The 19828-nt window shown below is 47.5% G+C and overlaps 1 protein-coding gene and 1 pseudogene across 1 annotated transcript; one reads left to right on the top strand and one right to left on the bottom strand.

Moving 5' to 3' along the window:
- Positions 1-5313: 5313 nt before the first annotated feature.
- LOC123453328 lies at positions 5314-9797 on the bottom strand (annotated as a pseudogene).
- A 1987-nt stretch (positions 9798-11784) lies between these two features.
- Positions 11785-13137, top strand: LOC123464404 (sperm motility kinase Y-like). The gene has a single exon (XM_045161246.1). The coding sequence runs from the start codon at positions 11785-11787 to the stop codon at positions 13135-13137; it is 1353 nt and encodes a 450-aa protein (XP_045017181.1).
- Positions 13138-19828: the final 6691 nt, after the last annotated feature.

The following is a 19828-nucleotide window of genomic DNA, read 5'->3' as shown; positions in this document are numbered from 1 at the left end:
CTTTTTCCCATAAGCTGCTCTTGGTTGGGTGTTTTCTGCCAGTAATGCAAACCTGACTGCAATATCATGGGAGAAAATTTTCCTGATTTAGTCTTATTAGACTCTCTCTTTAAAAATATTTACTTACTTATTTGACAGAGAAAGAGGGAGAAAGAGATAGAGAGAGGGAGAGAATGCATGTGCCAGGGCCTCCACCCACTGCAAACTAACTCCAGATGTGTGTGCCCCCTTGTGCATCTGGCCAATGTGGGTCCTGGGGAATTGAACCTGAGTCCTTTGGCTTTGCAGGCAAATGCCATAACCACTAAGCAATCCCTCCAGCCCCCCCTTTTTCTTGAGGTAGGGTCTTTTTTTTTTTTCTTATTTTTTTTTTAATTTTTATTCATTTATTTGAGAGCAACAGACACAGAGAGAAAGACAGATAGAGGGAGAGAGAGAGAATGGGTGCGCCAGGGCTTCCAGCCTCTGTAAACGAACTCCAGACGCGTGCGCCCCCTTGTGCATCTGGCTAACGTGGGACCTGGGGAACTGAGCCTCGAACCTGGGTCCTTAGGCTTCATAGGCAAGCGCTTAACCGCCAAGCCATCTCTCCAGCCCAAGGGTCTTGTATGAATAGTGGTGACATTTTAACCTTCATTGGCAAGCTTTTCATGCCATCCTCTTCCAAGATGGCCATAGATATGCCAGTCTCATCTTCTAATTGCTCACAATTGTGCTTGAGCATTTCTGACTTCAGTGATGGACAGGACTGGGATCCTGAACTTAGTCCTAAAGTCTAATGAAATAGTTCTTACACAAACTTCTCTTTCTCTCTCTTTTTGAGGTAGGGCCTCACTTTAGCCCAGGCTGACCTGGAATTTACTATGTAGTCTCAGAGTGGCCTCGAACTCATGGCGATTCTCCTACGTCTGTCTCCTGAGTGCTGGGATGAAAGGTGTGTGCCACCAGACCCAGCCTCAGACTTCTCAATTTTTTTTTAAAGACATTTTTTTTGTTTTTGTTTTTATTTATTTATTTTATAGTGACAGACAGAGAGAAAGAGAGGCACAGAGAGAGAATGGGCGTGCTAGGGCCTCCAGCCACTGCAAACAAACTCCAGACGCATGCACCCCCTTGTGCATATGGCTAATGTGGGTCCTGGGGAATCGAGCCTCGAACTGAGGTCCTTAGGCTTCACAGGCAAGCGCTTAACCGCTAAGCCATCTCTCCAGCCCAGACTTCTCAATTTTAATCCCAAAAGTGAAAGATGATTTAAGGTACTTCTGAATGGGTTGGGTATAGTTTGCCTGTAGGCCAGAAATTAGCCTCTGAGTGTGATTTTTTGGACCCTCAGTTAATCTCATGAGTGCTTCCAAGATCTCCACCACAGATTCTCCTTTTTTGGCCAGTAACTACTCACACACTCCCCAGCATCCTCAAGATTCCAACAAGTCCTGTTGACAAGCTCTCTGGCTTCATGGCCCCTGTGTGGACCACTCCACACAGCATGCCAGTTCACCCACTAGCCTAGACCCTAATTAATGTCCAGGTCCTAAAGGCACAGACAGTCCACATCTGAGCCAAAGGCCAGTATGCCCACTCACGAGGTGGGCATCAGCCTCACCCACAGCTAGCTTCTCACTAGTGCAGCCCACGTGTGAGGAGCCCTTCCTCCATGCTTCGAGAAGTCCAATATCCATCACCTAAAGTTTCTGTTTGGTCATAACAGTGCTTCTGGGGACAGACCCTGCCTTGCCATCAACACAGTCTGTGTCCCAGGAGCCACGTGCACTGGCAATGTCCATAAATACTCCAAACTAGGCGTGAGCCCCTTGAACAGTCCTGAGAGGAAGCATGCGGTGGTGGTGACGCTCAGGTGGAAGGGACATGTGACCTCCTGCGGAGAGGACTTGCTGCAGCATGGAGATTGCAGCCCGGCAGGTGACCCATGAGTCCAGGTGAGAAGAAAAGAGGCAGTCGGAGCAGTCCCCAGTCCCCTCTCCTCCCTTTGTTGGGTCCCAAATGGTGGCAGGGTGACCTTCCTCTGAACCTTTCTTCTCCAGGTCATGAGTCCCCTGCCCCGCTTACAGGTAACATCTATAGGACTTGGAATTTTCTATAGAGCTCAGCGCTGTGTAAAGGAAACCAGTTCCACTTTAGGTTTCAGGACCATTTCCCTCCAGGAATCTTCCTTGGCCCCATTGCACGTCTCTCCGTCTTGGGCGATCCTCGTGGGCACTCCCTCCTAGAAAGCTGCAGGAGGAGCCTCCCTCTTGCTGCTCTGTCCCCAGTGCCCTCTCCTGGCATCAAGCACTGGTTTGTGCTGGGCTTGATGTCAGTAAAACCAGCATGGGCAACCATCATCACCTTGGGGTGCTTTTCCTCTGACAGCAGGGATGTGACCCTCCAGTAGTACTGTCCTTGAGGCTATTTTCAAGTGTGTTTCCCTCCTAGCAGCACAGGATGGCAACTAACTGTCCCAGCAGCCACACACCCCCTTCAACTCTGGATCCTAACATACTCTGCGTGACTGATCACATGGCCACTTCACTTACCCTGCAACTACACTGATCAAAGCGGGTGGAGTGTCTGCTTTGTGGTCTGCGGGCAGCCTTGGGGACTGTGTCCATCCAGGTGGAGGAAACCAGTGATGCTGGATCTAGCCAAGCTCTCCTCTAGTTCTCTGCTCTGCCTTTTCCTGGAGTCTTCAGCCTCAGGCGTCCCATCCCTCTCTCTTCAGTGAAGTCTGCAGTCCCACGCTTTCCCTTCCTAGTCCCCATTTCACCCCCGAGGAATGGAACTCATGCTTTCTCTGCCAAGGGAGGAATTTTGGAGCAGCTCTCTCATGATGGACCATTATAGCCATTTATTTATAGCAGCCAGCACTTATTAAGGGCCTGCATGTGCCAGCTCTACACAGATGCCCAATGACTAGGTTATTAAGAGTAATGAGCACTGGAGAGATGGCTTAGCTGGTAAGGTGCTTGCCTGTGAAGCCAGAGGACCCAGGTTTGATTCCCCAGGACCCATATAAGCCAGGTGCACAAGGTGGTGCATGCATCTGGGATTTGTTTGCAGAGGCTAAACGCCATTGCATGCCCATTCTTTATTTCTCTCTCTCTCAAACAAATAAAATACAGTAAAAAGATTAAAAAAAAATCAAAGAGGAAGAGCCTCATTAAAAATAAAAGGGTAGGGCTGGAGAGATGGCTTAGTGGTTAAGCGCTTGCCTGTGAAGCCTAAGGACCCCGGTTCGAGGCTCGATTCCCCAGGACCTACGTTAGCCAGATTCACAAGGGGGCGCACGCGTCTGGAGTTCGTTTGCAGTGGCTGGAGGCCTTGGCATGCCCACTCTCTCTCTTTCTCTCTCTCTCTCTCTGCCTGTCACTCTCAAGTAAATAAAATAAAATAAAAAAAAAAAAGAGTAACAAAGTTCTCACCCTGTAGTAGTCTGGAACATTAGGGACCTGAGTATTGATAGGGTAAGACCCCCATGAAGACAGTTAAACAGGGTGTTGAGTGTATGGGGGTCAAATAAGGTCAAATGCTATGTGTGAAAACTGCATGAAAGGCTATTAACTGGGACTCTCCAGGTGGAAAGTACAGTCAGGTCTTGAGCCATCATAAGATCAGAGCTTCCTACAGAGGACAGCTTAAGGCATACTGCTCACATGGGAACAAGAGTATGATAAATACTTTTGAGAGGAAGTTGGTTATAATTCCAATTCCCAAATTGCCATCATCTGAGGATCAAGCATTCAGAACACACAGAATACAGGTGATGGCTGAGTCAAGACAGCACACCCTCCTCAATGGCGTCGACCCATAGAGCAGTCTTCTGCCTTCTCCTTGCACACGCTTGGTTGCCCATCCGTCACTGCATAAAGCGAAGAGCACTGTGTTTATGATTTTAAGTGTAGATCTAAAGCTGCATTGATTTCAGACACGTCTCTACTTCACAGGCAACAGCAAGAAACGATTTAAGTGCCTCTTGGTTGCTGAACCTCAGTTTCATTTAGACCAGCAATATAGACACCGCGTGTTATCTTTAGTAATTTATATCATAACCTCTCCCAGAGCTATGAGCAAGATAACACTTCTGTTAACTTCTCCTTATTCAGCCCCAAATCCCTACAACTCCTCAGAAGTCAAATCAATCCTGTGGCTCAGACTGTGTTGAGCATCAGAATAGGGGCATGGGTGCAGCTGCAGCATGGTCTATAGTTCACCACTGAGGGGGATGGAGCGATTCCCCCGTGGTTACAGTCTGATGGCTAGGGTTTGACTCCCAAGAACCCACGGGAAGTGGGCTGATGGAACCTGGGCACTACATCGTCTCTCAGTCAGAAGAACTCATCACACTGAATAGCACCTGGAATCTAATAAAGCTGAACCTGGAGAGATGGCTTAGTGGTTAAGCGCTTGCCTGTGAAGCCTAAGGACCCCAGTTCGAGGCTTGATTCCCCAGGACCCATGTTAGCCAGATGCACAAGGGGGCGCACGCATCTGGAGTTTCTTTGCAGTGGCTGGAGGCCCTGGAGCGCCCATTCTCTCTCTCTCTCTCTCTCTCTCTCTCTCTATCTGGCTCTTTCTCTATCACTCTCAAATAAATAAATAAAAATGAAGAAAGCTTAAAAAAACAAAAAAGCTGAGCCTGAAATAGAAACTAGAATGGAGGTCGCCAGAAGCTGTCAGTAGGTGAGAGAAGAGCAGAGAAAAGAGTGTTGTTCAGAAGAGGGTCTCAACTTTCGGCTGCCCAGAAGAAATCAGCTCGGAATGAATTATAGAACAAGGTGACTGGAGTCAAAGATGTCATATATATTTTATTTTATTTTTTTTTTCTGTATCTTTTTAAATTATTTTTTTCATTTTTCCTTCCTTTTTTTTAAGCACTAGTTGTGCTTTGTGAACAGAATCAAGACATTAACAAAGATCAGCTTCTCTGAAGAAAAACATTTCTATAGAACAAAGACAGCTACATGTTTCGCTGCCATTACACAGCTCAAAGCAGGAAAAGACAATATTTACAAAATACCAGTTTTTTTTAACTTTTGATTTTTTTCACAATGCTAAAAGGGTTATTCAGAATTTTCAACCTTATAAATAGAAGAAGCACTTTATGCATAGGGATATGGTGCATTATTGTTGTTTAAAGAAACAATGACAAACCTTTTAACTTGCAAACAGAACAAAAAAAAATCACTAATGTTGAAAATTGTGAAAAAACCCCAACCATTAAGCAGTTTGCCTACTATTTTAATACGATTACAAAATGGCAGAAAAAAATTCCTTTCCCCCCTCCCCATTTTTGGTGATGTGATTACACGAGACAGGCACAAAGTTACCAAGAGTTTGATGGGGAGTGATGGAGGCCACAGCTAGGACCAGACAGTGTTCCACAGGCAAGGGGAACATGAGCAGGAGACCAGCGGACACGGATGGAGACTGGAGGGGAAGGAAGCATGGGTGAGCCAGTCAGTGAGAACAAGGATAGGCAGATGATGTTGGGGAGTGGGGAACAAGGGGCCAAGCAGTCCTAACCCTACCATCATCGACCAGGATAGGTGGAAACTACATTCTGAGTGGAAGGACGAGTGTGTACATGTGTATGTATGCATGGATTTGGAGAAGGGGCGGACAGGAAAGGGTAGGGAGGGACAGGGTGGGGTGACCTGAGCAGTTGCAGCAGGTTACTGCAGTTAAGGAGTCAAGACAGATGACCAAATAAAAGTAGGTCTTCAAGATCTGGACACAAGGGGAAGCTGTTCTGCTAAGAGCAGATGGCAAACATGGCAAAGAGGCTGTAGGGTGCTCCAGCAAGGAGACCAAGGGGGACCCAGCCACAGCTAAGCCAAGTTGCAGACTGGAGGGAAGTTTAAGAACCCAGAGTGCCCTTGTTCTGCCCCACCCTAACCATGCTCAACGGAGCTTTCTACCCCTGCCATTTGCTGGTCCACCCTGCCCACGGGTGCAAGGAAGGGAGAGGGGTGATCATGTAATATCAGGAAGTCCAGTGATTCAACAGTGCAGAGAATGTGCCAGGACCAGGCCAGCAGGGTCTTATCCTGAACTTCTGTCTGCGAACTGGAGGAAGTGCTCAGGTGTGACAAGAAAACATGGAAACAAAAACAAAACAAAAATCAAAATAAGAAAAAAAAGGAAAGGAGAATCTAAATTCCTTAAATTCACTAAAAACTGTGAAAATTTCCAGCATATGATGTTTGAATATCAAACGCAGAGATTTCTGAAGCTTTAATGCCAATAGTAGTGAGTCTGTATAGATTTTCAACTCCCGCTCATCTGTGAGTTGGACGCTGGGCTGTAACTGTTGCTGCCAGATGCCGACTCTTGAGGGGGACAACAGGAGGTGAGGTGGGTGCCACCTCTGTCTCCCGGCCAGTCTTGCTGCCTGAGGTGCGTCGAGTACAGCGGGCTGCCCCTTCCTGTGCATCCAGTGGGTCCTCACATTCTGCCTGGGGACTGTATGCCAGGGGGAAGGTCCGTCGCTCCCACGGCTGGACAGACTGTTCATCCAGTCCCAGCTCTGGTGTGGAACATCGGGTGTCTTCACTGGCTAAGTGTCGCAGTGTGTCCCGAGCCACAGGGGTAAGGAGTGCTGAGTGCAGTTCTGGGCTAATGGGGCTCCTTGGGGATTGACTGTGGGAGAACTCTGACAGAGAGTGGCTACTACTGACATCAGGGGAGGCAGGCTGTGGGGTAGAGGGGTTGGCACTGCCCAGCTGGGGAGTGGTCCGGCCGTCTGATGACCTGTAAGACCTGCTGCCCCGCCGCTGGGATGGCACACTTGTGGTCCACAGCCACCGTGCCCTCTCCATCTCCTCACATTTGGCATGCAGGGCGGCGAAGGCTGCATCAGAGAGGTCCTCGATCTCCTCGTTCTCCTCATCAGGACTTCCCTTCAGAGACTGAAGATCGACCTCCCGCCAGCTGGGAGTAAGGATTTCCTTATATTGTAGTTTCTTGACACGGGTTGTTGCAGCAACAGACATTGGGATGACAATGTTATTAATATCGAATGAGCTCTCTCCTCTTCTTCTCCTGACTGGCTGAGATGTGCTGGCTGTAACCTGTGAGCTAGAGCTGGTGGGTGCAGAGGTGTCTGACGAGGTGGAGAGCTGTTGCACCAAGGGGCTGTGTGGTGAATGGTGGGCAGCTTCCAAGTAGCTCGAACTGCTCATGTCTGTGTGATGCTTCAACACTTCACTTCTCTCAGATGAATGGTCTCGCAATCTCATTTTGCTGTGGTTTGGGTCATGCACAGGTGGCGGTGGGTTGAGCAAGCGCTCTGCTTTTGGCGCTGTCACTTGCTCCACCATGGGCACGGCCCCCACATCGTCTAAGTGCTGCCTGTGGGTCCTGTCAGGCCGGGTTTGGTGGTGGGACAGCTTGGCTGTTGCTAGGAAGGAGTTGACCAACTTGTGCCTATCTTTACGAACTGCATCGGGCAGACTGCTGGGTATGGGCACTCTATGTTTAAGTGAAAACTTTTTGGGAGGTTTAATCTTGTCAAAAGGCTTGTTTTGCCACTGAGATTTCAGCATGCTCTGGAAGTGCAGACTTGTGGGAACATCATCAGGAATTGCTAGTACAGGGTGAACACAAGAGTCCAATTGGGAAAGTCGCTCCAACAGAGGGGCTTCATAGTGGACTTCAGGAGGCATGGTGTTGACACTCCCTGAACCACACAGTGCACAGGAAGGACGCACATCACAGCCAGAGCAGACACTGCTGCTCCTGTGAACCTTCTTAGAAAGAGGAACAATGCCATTGGGTCGAACAAGCCTCCGTTTCTTACAACTCAGCACAGGCCGTGTTCGGGCTGCCACACAGGTACCATCAGATGATGAAGAAACTAGACTCAGTCGTTGCTTTTTATGCAATTGCTCCTCAGCATCAGAGCAGTCACCTGGAACATGGTCTGCCAAGACAGGCTGGAGAGTGTTAACAACTCCATTGACTGGTCTCAGTGCTCCGTATGATTTGGTAGACAATGATTCTGGGTTATGACCAACAGGGGCACCATGGTTTTCCAATGGCTGAGGAACAGACTCAATCAATTTGTCAGTCCCATGATCTGTCTTCACCTCAGAAGTAAGAAATAAGTCTGTTGTATGGTCTGAGAATGGTGCCTCCCCAAGTACTATCAACCCCTTATTAGCACGTATCTGTTTGTAAATATCTGTTTGCTGACGAATTCGATATTCCAAGTCAGAAACATGGGCTTGCAGCCAGTTCCAGCGGCTGACAATAGCTGCTCGATCTGCAGCCCATCTCCATTCTGACCTGCGTTTCAGGGGTACATGGCACTGCTCAGGATCAGCACAGCTCAGTTCTTCCCCTTCAACGTCGGACTCCCCTCCTGAACTACTGTCAGTGACATCTGAATCAAATGCTTGTTCACTGCATCTCAAGTTGGCTATGCCACTAGCAGTAAATCTCTCCAATTCTTCTGAAATGGAATCACTTTTCAAGAAGTTGCTAAGTCCTTCTGAAGTGGTGGTCTCACTGGCAGCTTCTCTCAAAGCAGCTTCAGCCTTACGAGTCAACATCATCTGGCTCCGGGGGGGACCGCAAAGATTCCAAGTTTGGCAGTTTGCTTAAAGTCTTCTCCAAAAATCCACCCAGCTGATGCTGTAAATGCCTCTCCACTTGCTTGGCTTGCACAACCTGTAAGCGCTTCTGTAACCTGCGGGCACGGATCTCAATATCAGCCTGTCGCCTCAATAAAGCTGTTATCCTTGTGTCAGAATCTAAAGCACTGAAAAGAATGGAAGACAGGGAAGACGTTTTGGCCTCTAACTTGACACCCAAGTTAGAGCCAGAGTCTGTACCAGATGATGACCCACTGCTTCCTTGAAGTGCCTGCTGCTCCATGGAATTGACAGAAGACTTGTTTGCAGTGCTTTTATTGCTATATAGAGTTGTATGTTCTACATCAAGGCTTCTATGTGGAAGAGTGCAATTGGTCATACCCCCCTTTTAGTCCCCAGAGTCAGAAAACCCCACTTCACCTCCCTGCACAGCAGATGAAGTGAGGGCCCGTTTTCCCCCATTGAGGGAATTGGAATTGTCATGATCAGAATGTGTTGAACTTTTAGTCAATTTCTTAGCCAACCCATTAACAGGTGGTTGTGGCAGACCTGTCTGACCACTTGTACTCATGGTTCTAAGATTCTCTAAAGAAAACTCCAAAACTGGCTGTCTCCCCAACAGCTCAGCTCGGAGTTCATAGGACTGAGATAACAGAGGATGAGATTTAAGGACTGTCTGCTTGCTGAAGACCCCTTGCAATTTCAAAGACTCCTCTGAAGGAACAGCGGTTACATCAGAGCAGAGATAAGATGCCACCAGTGGTTGCAGCTTCCCCAGGTCTTCCTTGGTAGAATTATTTCGGAAGTCTAGACTGGGATCCTCTGCAGCAATGGCTTTTCTTTTGGTTCCGTTGGCAGCAATAAGGATATTGGCGTTGCCGTTATTTTCGGCACTGCCAGGGGACAAGGTGGAGGATGGGGGAGCCAGTTTGAACCGGATGTGGTGTGCTTCAGCTGCTGCGTCAGTGAGAGCGGGCGCCATCGCAGCCATTCAGCACAGAGAGACAGAAGTCCAGTCTCTTCCAGTGCGGAGGCCAGCTCCACGGCCCCTTACTGCCTCCCTTGAGAACAGTCTTAAGAGGCGTCCAAAGAGCATTCATAGTGTCAGGTATAGTTCACACAATACTCAGATATGAGCAGGAAAACTAAGTAATTCCCTCAGTTACCACGTATGAGGAGGCAGAGAGAACAGGTATCTGAGAGGATCTGCGCGGCTCAACCAAGCCTCGAAGTGGGTCATATATATTTTAAAATCACTGAGAACATGAATTTTTCTGTGCCTCTGAATTTTAAGTGGAGTCTCTGATTTCCCTGAAGCTTCAAGGATCCTGGTCCCATCACGTAGAGCACTGGTCCTGAATTTGCTCAGGTAGCTGTAAGCAGGGTCATGTACAAGAACCATAGTCCTATGTTCCACTAATCCACATCAAAAAAGGGCCTCCATCCAGTGCTGGAGCCAGAGCTATACAGCACCCCAAACCCATCCATCCATAGATGCCTTTCGATGGGAACAGCACCGTGCTGCCCTTACTAAGTACCTGTACATGACAGGGTGAGATAAATGACCAGGTCGGGAGACGAGTGTTGGCACCATGACCCTGCCCTGGATTTGATTGCCTTTTCCAATGTATTCTAGAGAAGTACATATAGATATTGATATGAATTACATTATAAAGCTTAATAATAATACAACTTAAATTTGTTGGTAACATCATCCTCAGACATAGACACAACTATTCACTTCTTGCCTTGTACTTGGTACAGTTGGTTTGAGCATACTGCCTATGAAAAGTGTGGTTCTGGAATTGGCCCATACTACTGAAGAAGAAAGCGGCCAGTGCTAAACTCATTAGTCAAGAGGCGCATTATGTTCATTCCGTTGACACACTTTATTCACTCTTCACACATGTTAATTAAGCCAATTCCCTTTTTCCTTATCCCCTCAACTACCCTAGCCTCCTGGCTCTAACCCCTGGGGCACTCACAAGTGACCTCAGTTGGCTCACAGGCCACAGCATCTGGGCCAGGCCTGGCTCCTCTCCATACCAGGCTGCCGAGGGGGTTCCCATGGGCTACTGTTTCTCCTTGCGGTGGGTGTCGACACAGAGAGACAAGTGGAGTCTGCTCCCCCGAGTTGAGTGACCATTTCCTGAGCTTTTGCTGGGATTCTTCTACCCATTTTTTTTCCCCTCATTCATCCTGGCTGCTGAGAGCCACCTTAGGTTTAGCTCATTTGCATATCAGCTAGCAGAGGGTCTGTGGTCTTGGCCCCTGGTTGCCCTGGTGATCTTGTCACTGCTTAGCGAGTGCCCCATTTCTACTTCTAATTATCGCTTCTGACAGTTCTCATTTTACTTTCTAACTATTGCTCCTAACAGAAATCATTCTAGAGACTTCTCAGATTCACTCCCAAGAGCACAAGTTGATTGAAAGTTGCTTCTGAAAGGATGGATGCTAAGCTCCCTGCAGGGCAGACGTGGAGTGATCGTCAGGCCCTAACATGTGCACGTGAACACTACCAGAAATAACAGTGGGGCCCTAGGCTCTCTCATTCCATTTATGCTCTGCCTGGAAGCCCTTAGAAATCCCCAGGAGCCCTTTCTAGCCCTCTGGATCAGAATTCTGGGTACTCAAAACTTGAACTACCCTCTTCACCTGTAATCCACACAGGAGGACAAAACCTAAACCAGGATCCACGACCTGTAGACAGGAGCTTCGAACCCAGTGAAGTCTACTCCCCGTCCACATGCGTGTTGACCACAGGTTGTTATTTCTTATCCTCATCTTTCCTAAGTAGGACAAAGAAATGTCCTTAGAGCTAACTGGAGATTATAAGGACAGCCATGATTGGCCCATTTCTTGCCCTGAGCTCACAAGGAGCCATTGTGAGGAAGTTACTCATGTCATGTGGGTTAGGGCTGACCTGGCCTGGACATCCCCAGTGTCGCCTCAGGTGCCCTGAGATGAGCATTGGCTCAACAGTCAGTGAAGTACCCAGTGTTCTGGTGACATATCTTACTGTTGTCTGTCTTTGGCATTTATTGTTTTCCTTTGTTTGTCTTGTTGACTGTAATAGTTGAGTGATAGTTACAATAGTAGTTTACCCTAACTACAATTACTGCCTGCCATGGGTCTACACCCAAGTAGATTTTTGAACAGGTGCTATTGTGTTCTGCAGCTGAAATGTGTCATAATGACAACAATAGAAATGCAATATGAGTTTCTCAGGATCATCGGCTACGGAGGATTTTCCCAGGTCCAACTCGCCTGCCACCGCCTGACGGGAACACAGGTTGCAATTAAAATTACACCAAGAAGAGGCCCCGCATCACGAGTGGTTGCTAGAGAAATTGACATCATGAAGAAGCTACATCACCCCAACATCATCAAATTGTATCAAATTTCCAGGAGTCTGAGGTATGCATACATAATCATGCAATTCGCAGAGGGAGGGGATCTGCACGATCACATTTGCCAGACTGGGACCCTGGAGGAGGGGGAGGCATCTACAATATTTGGACAGATCCTGTGCGGCGTCCGCTACCTGCACAGGTCGGGCATCGTGCATGGAGACCTGAAGCCGGAGAACATACTCATCGATGTCAACGGGACCATCAAAATCTCTGATTTCGGCCTCAGCTCCTACTTTACGGAAGGAGTAGACATCAGAACCAACAGGGGCACAGACTATTACCTTTCCCCAGAGCGCCTCCTGGGTCAGGCATATGACGGCCCCAAGGCTGACATCTGGTGCCTGGGAGTCATCCTCTACGAGATGATCATGGGGTATAAACCGTTCTATTCCCACAGGAAGGAGAAACTGTTTAAGAAAATCAAAACAGAAAAAATTTGGACCCCACCGGATATTTCAAATGATGTAAAAGAACTGATAAACCTATTGCTCAGGAAAAATCCACTGGAGAGACCGTCGTTAGAGAGCATCATGGAGCATCCCTGGGTGGCCCGCGGTCAAGGCTGCACAGCAGTGCCCCCGCCGGTCAGCACCGGCCTCAACCCCAAGGTGGTGCGGCAGATGCAGGAGATGGGCTTCCGCCCGCGCAAGCTGTGCCTCTCGGTGCGGAAGCAGAAGTACGACAAGCTCATGTGTCTCTACCTGCTCCTCCAAGAGCAGGAGGACCTCGCCGGGCCTGCTCAGCCTGCGGGGCCTGAGAGCCCAGCGACGCCGGCCGCGTCCACCTCGGCTGTCCCCGAGCCAGGGAGGATCGGTGACCCTCCCGCTGACGCCCCCCTGACAACCGGCAGCCCGCCACCTCCTGTGGAAGCTGCTCTCCCTGCACTTAGCAGCGTGTCTGCTGGAGGACCAGAGCCAGAAAGCCACAAGGTGTCAAGAGACGCGTCCCAAGAGGGGCATCAGCCCGGGACGAGCCATCGCTGCCAGGGCCAAGCCACCAGGGTGCAGCGAATGCGGAGGAGGGTCGCAGATTCGCTGAGGAGGCTGGCGTCCTGCGTCCGGCTCCCAAAGACTCACAAGTGGTTTAAAAACCGAGTTGTACCTGTGAAGGGGGAACATGAAACACAGCCTTAACCAAGTAGGTGGTGCATGGTTTTCCTACTGACAAATGCTGGTTGTGTAGCTGGTTTGGGTGCATCGTGCCCACAGTGGGAGGAGGAAGTCTTTTCTCTTCACCACCGCTCCTCTGAGAAGGGCTAATCCATCTGAATTCTACTTGTATTCTAAAAAAGCTGAACCTAGCCAGGCGTGGTGGCGCATGCATTTAATCCCAGAACTCGAGAGACAGAGGTAGAGGATCACCATGAGTTCGAGGCCACCCTGAGACTACATAGTGAATCCCAGGTCAACCTGAGCTAGAGTGAGTCCTTACCTCGGAAAACTTTTTATATAAAAAAAAGTGCTGAACTTGAGATAGACCACACAAGATGGATTCAGAGTGGGTGGGATTCGGGGAAGAAAGGAGGAGAGTTTGGTAGGAGAGGGCCAAAAGTTTCAGATCTGCAGTGGGCATCAGGTTGGGGACCTGTTCAGTAGCAGCAGTGTGACCTTGTTGAAGACACACCACATCGTGTTCATCTTATCATCCCTGAGAAAGTTGATTGATCTGTTTGTTTGTTTTGCAGTGGAGAGCCTGCGGTCCTTGTGCCGGCGGAACACTGGACATGAATGTACGCTGGCAACTGCAAGCAGCCTGCAGACGAACAGACCACAGTACCATTTTCTACCACATTCCGCCCTCCACAGGAGGCGCAGACCACTACCAGAATATGCCTGGCAGGATGGCCTGCCCTAAAGAAACTTCAAATACTCATGGCAACTTACATCTGTCATGAATTTAATAGGAGAATGCAATAATCAACACTCTTTTACATTTTTTACTGCTAGAACATGTGGTTCTGTATAGAACATATAGTTAATTAAAAATAAAATATAAATATTTATTAGTTTTTATAGATTTACTAGTCTTAGAATTTTTTTTTAAAAGTTTTAGATAGAGTCTCATTCTAGCACAGGCTGACCTGGAACTAACACTTTATCTCCAGTTGAGGAAAACTCAAGAGATCCTCCTACCTCATCCTCCCTAATGCTGAGCTCAAAACACTTGTCACCACACCTGGTTTTAGAATCTTTTAAAATTTATTATTATTATTACTTTTTTTTTGGTATTTTGAGCTAGGGTTTCACTGTAGCTCAGGCTGACCTGGGATTCACTGTGTAGTCTCAGGGTGGCCTTGAACTCACAGTGATCCTCCTACTTCTGCCTCCTGAGTGTTGGGATTAAAGTGTATGCCATCATGCCCAGCTTACAGTGTTTTTTAAAAACTATATTTTTTAAATTTTTTAAAATATTTATTTGCAAGGAGAGAGAGAGAAGAGAAGAGATGAGAAGATGTAAGCCAGATCTCTTGCCACTGCACATTAACTCCAGATACATGAAGGATTTTGTGCACCTGGCCTTATATATGCACAGGACAACTTAACTCAGGTCGTCAGACATTGCAAGCATCCACATTTAACCACTGAGTCATATCTCCAGCCCTTTAGGAATCTCTTAATATCCTCTCAGAGTGACACATGAACCACTCACCTGTCTTCGTGCACAGGGGTGGGTTGCCCTTTCTTTCTGGGAGAAGTGGGTAGGATTTTGGGAAATGTACAGGCCTTAGGGAGCGGTTCCTTCAGATATTTTCAAGTTCTCTTCCAACAGCATCAGATGAATGAATGTGCTTCTCACTGGCTGAGCCTAGGTTTCATTTAGGGCAGATGTGTGTACACTACATGTCAGCAGTCGCTTTCATCATCTCATGAGCTTTTCCAGTGCTTCAAGCAGGAGAAGAGTTTTGTAAACTGGTCCCTATTCTGCCAAGTGTCTTGAGAAATCCCCGGGAGCCTGATCAAGGTGTGTGGATTATAGCGACATGAGGGTGGCACCTGCATGGGCGAGTTCACTAGTGGGCGCTGCCAGTTCTTTGACTAGATTACACTTACAGGCTCTTCCCACAGTGACGTTCTCTGCTGTATTGAATTGAGACTGTCATTTGAGAGTTCTGGCCCACTTATGTTCCCTCTAGGTTTGCTGTGCCCAATTTCTGGAAGTTGTATTAATCTTTGTGTTGCTGGTTACAACCCTTCAACAATAGGGGACCTGGATATATGTTTTTGTTTCCACAAATTCACTTAATTTTTTTGGGGGGGGTCACACATTTCCATCCTGTGTGCAATCCTATCCCATACGTTACCTGGAATGGGATGATGGATAAAATAAAATCCCTGTCTTCTGATTTGCTTAGGAATTTTATAGACACAGAGATCTTCTACACAGTGCAGAAATCCTCAGTCCTGGCCTAGTTAAGTTCAGCAAAATAGTGAAGCTTTGTTTAGTACATGAATTGTGGAGCTCAATTATCATTAAAGAGCAGATGTTTATGGGCATTGAGCATGAGGTCAGATGACATAATTTTTAAAAATTTATTTTTAAGAAATATTTTATTTTATTTATTTGAGAGAGGAAAAGACATACACACACACACACACACACACACACAGAGAGAGAGAGAGAGAGAGAGAAGCAGAGAGAGAATGTGTGCGCCGGGCATCTAGCCACTGCAAATGAACTTCGATGTATGCACCACCTTGTTCATCTGGCTTACATGGGTACTGGGGAATTGAACTAAGGTCCTTTGGCTTTGGAAGGCAAGTGCCTTAACCACTAAGCAATCCCTCCAGCCCACAATTTTTAATAACATAGAAAATATGAAATTTCTTACACATGACTGACCTCTTCATTTATGCCATTTCTCTTTCAGTCTCTCTATAGCAAGAATGCCATTCTCCATAGCACTTCCTCTGTTGTCTTTTATTCTGTGGTTAGAACTAAGTTTTGCAGGATCATGACTCTCTCAACAGGATGCTTTCTGAATGGTCATGACAAGTGCTGGCCTTGGGTAATTTACCTTCTCACTCTCTGTACACCCACCTCATCACAGTCCCTGCCTGGCCCATTTCTATCCCTGTCAAGATGTTTAAGTGCCATCAACTTCATGACAATTGAGATCTTTGCTGGGGATTTCTCTGTAAAGACATGTATTAGTTTAAAGGGAAGATAGGTTGGTGTGGTCTCTGCTTCGATATTTTCTCTCTTTTCTTCCTTGAACCTCACCATTTGCTCTCTTATTTCTCCTTGAGCCTCATCACTTGTCCTCTTTAGAACCCTCCACAGAAAAGCACATGGCAGATGTCATGTGTGTTCCTCCTACGTCTCCCTAAATATAAACCTAAGTTCTACTTTCCACATGCTTGTAGCTCTACTCTTACCTCTGCTTGAAAGCCTCAGTTTCTCCTAAATGAGCTTTATGAACTACCCCCCATTAGCTTGTCACTCCATCTCAGTCTTTCCTTGAAAGGCTCCGTTTGACTCCTCTCCACATGCGCGTGGCTGTCCTTCATACTTTCCCAAAACCCCTCATGTTTCTCTTTTTTTTTTTTAAATTATTTATTTATTTATTTGAGAGTGACAGACACAGAGAGAAAGATAGGTAGAGGGAGAGAGAGAGAATGGGTGCGCCAGGGCCTCCAGCCTCTGCAAATGAACTCCAGACGCGTGCGCCCCCTTGTGCATCTGGCTAACGTGGGACCTGGGGAACTGAGCCTCGAACCGGGGTCCTTAGGCTTCACAGGCAAGCGCTTAACCGCTACGCCATCTCTCCAGCCCCTCATGTTTCTCTTAAATAAACTTTATAAGCATGCAGTGCTTCCACAAGATAGGGTGCTTCCTGCTCCCCATGTGTTTATGACTATGCTCTAAACTTCCTTCCTAGATCCCAATCTCTCTTCAAGAAACCCCACAATTTGTGATTTCTTCCCAAGTAAACGTAATTAAGTCATAGTTTATCCTTCTTGAGTTTGCCTTTATCAATTTTTTTGTTAAAGATGGGAGAGAGCCCAAACTTGGGACTCAAATTTGGGGGCCCCCTCCTCAACCTCCAATTCTTGCATCACTGGGACAAAATACCCCACCAAAGGCCATTGGTGGGAAGAAAGTTTTTATTTTAGCTTATGGTTGCAAGTCATAGCTTCATGATGGACGAAAAGATGATAGAGTGAGGCTGGACATCACCTCCTTGCCACTGCAGGAGGAAATAGTATCAGAAAGGCGAGCTGTGCTCTAGCAAGGGGCAGTAAGTTATAACACATCTAACCCAGGCCCAGAAGCACATTTTCTCCAGCAAGGCTCCAACCTCCCAAACTACCACGAGCTGAGAGAAAGTATTCAGCATACCTGAGTTTATGGGGGAACATCTGACTCAAATCACCACATTCTGTCCCTGGCTCCATAAACTCATGACCATCTATTATGTCAAATACAATGCCCTTAGTCCAACTTAAAGAGTCCCCAGCCAGGTGTGGTGGCTCATGCCTTTAATCCTAGCAGAGGTAAGAGGATCACTGTGAGTTCAAGGTTACCCTGAGACTACGTAGTGAATTCCCGGTCAGCCTGGGCTAGAGAGAGACCTTACCTCCAACCTCCCCCCATCCAAAAAGAAAGTCCCCCAAATTTTTATTAATTCTAATGTTCAAACATCCCCATAGTCCAAGGTTGCCTGTAAAACCCAAACTACATGATGGACAGATATTCATCATGTTAATGATGACAGTACAAGGAAAGATTGAAACAGTTGAAGATCAAAAACAAGCAGAGCAGTTCTCAAACCCTGCAGCTTTACGCCCATCTAGGACCCACAGTGAAGTTTTTGGGGTCAAATCCGCCCCTCCAGTTGGGCTGCTCACAGCTCTGGGAACAGTATAACCGGAACTGGCAGCTTGCCTGGACAGTGGTCGCGCAGTCCTGGCATGTCCGTAATCCTCGGGTCTCCACCACAGTCCATGGTTTATACTCATGACTTTGTCACACCTCAATTCAGGAACTTCACCAACCCTGCCTCACTTCGCCCAGTGGCCATTTCCAAACTACAAACCAGTTGCAAATTCAATGACCTTCCCCCTCCTGCATATGTTCTACATACACCCAGGTGGGCTACCAAATTCGTTTATCCATGGAAGACCAGGACACACATTCAGTATTCAGGTCCCCTTGCTTTCAAAAGAGTCAGCCTTCTTTCTCCTGTTCCAAGGCAGAACATCTGGTCAATCTCTAGATATAGACCCCAAATGTTCCCCAGAAGTAGCCAAATCTGAGGAACACCGGAGGGAGGGAGCAGGTTTACACAGGAGCCTGCATTGTATGTGGGAGTCTGATAGTAAACAGGCTCATTTCTGATTGTGGTGAATTATTTAGAAACAGTCACTCCAGATGACAATGCATTACTTACAGAAAATTAGTTCAAGGCCAGGAATTTCGTAGAACAGGGGGTGGAAAGAATATAAGAGATAGAGTAAAGGAAGCAGTGCTGTGAAATGTGACTTTTGAGCATGTTCCTTTTATGACCACATAACTATGGTTGTTGCCTTCACAAAGCCTGCACAATACATCAGTGAATAAGTGGAGAATGATCCAGAAAGATACCTGTGTGCATACCCGTCTGCACACATGTAGGACTACACACTTATGAACACACACACATATGCGTACCACACACATATGCAAGCATGATGAAGGAAGGAAAAAAAAAGACATCAAAATAAAAGAGAGGGGGCCTGGAGAGATGGCTTAGTGGTTAAGGCATTTGCTGGAGGAGCCTAAGGACCCCGGTTTTGTTTGCAGTGGCTGCAGGCCCTGGCACACCCATTCTCTCTTTCTCTCTGCCTTTTCCTCCCCTTCTCTCTCAAATAAATAAATAAATAAATAATATTGTTTAAAAAGGCATCAAAAGGGCTGGAGAGATGGCTTAGCAGTTAAGCGCTTGCCCATGAAGCCTAAGGACCCTGGTTCAAGGCTTGATTCCCCAGGACCCATATTAGCCAGATGCACAAGGGGGCGCACATGTCTGGGGTTCGTTTGCAGGGGCTGGAGGCCCTGGTGTACCCATTTTCTTTCTCTCTCTGCCTCTTTCTCTCTCTGTCTGTCTCTCAAATAAATAAATAAAAAATAATAAAAAAAAAGTTTTTAAAGGCATCAAAATAGAGGGGTCCTGGAGAGATGGATTAGTGGCTGTGGTGTTTTGATTCCGGTGTCCCCCATAAACTTAGGTGTTCTGAATGCTAGGTTCCCAGCTGATGGAGATTTGGGAATTAACGCCTCCTGGAGGCAGTGTATTGTTGGGGGTGGGCTTGTGGGTGTTATAGCCAGTTTCCCCTTGCCAGTTTGGCACACTCTCCTGTTGCTGTTGTCTACCTGATGCTGGCCTGGAGGTGATGTCCACCCTCTGCTCATGCCATCATTTCCCCTGCCATCATGGAGTGTCCCCTCTGTAAGCCAAAATAAACCATTTTTTTGGGAGGGGAACGGTGGGGGGTTGAGGTAGGGTCTCACTCTAGTCCAAGCTGACCTGGAATTCACTATGTAGTCTCAGGTTGGCCTCGAACTCTCAGCAATCCTCCTACCTCTGCCTCCCGAGTGCTGGGATTAAAGGTGTGCACCATTACACAAGGCCGTTGTTTATCCCCCGCCTCCCACAAGCTGCTCTTGGTTGGGTGTTTTCTACCAGCAATGTGAACCTTGACTGCAACAGTGCTTAAGGCACTTGCCTGTGAAGCCTAAGGACCCAGGTTTGATTCCCCAGCACCCATGTAAGCCAGATGCACAAGGAAGCGCATGTGTCTGGAGTTTGTTTGCAGTGGCTGGAGGCCCTGGTGCACCCATTTT

Source organism: Jaculus jaculus, chromosome 11, assembly GCF_020740685.1.
Source record: "Jaculus jaculus isolate mJacJac1 chromosome 11, mJacJac1.mat.Y.cur, whole genome shotgun sequence".
In the NCBI taxonomy this organism is placed as follows: Eukaryota; Metazoa; Chordata; class Mammalia; order Rodentia; family Dipodidae; genus Jaculus; species Jaculus jaculus.
This window is presented reverse-complemented; position numbering and strand designations above follow the sequence as displayed.

Excerpts from the sequence above, each read along its gene's own strand:
- LOC123464404 (XM_045161246.1), top strand. The coding sequence starts at position 11,785 with ATGACAACAATAGAAATGCAATATGAGTTTCTCAGGATCATCGGCTAC.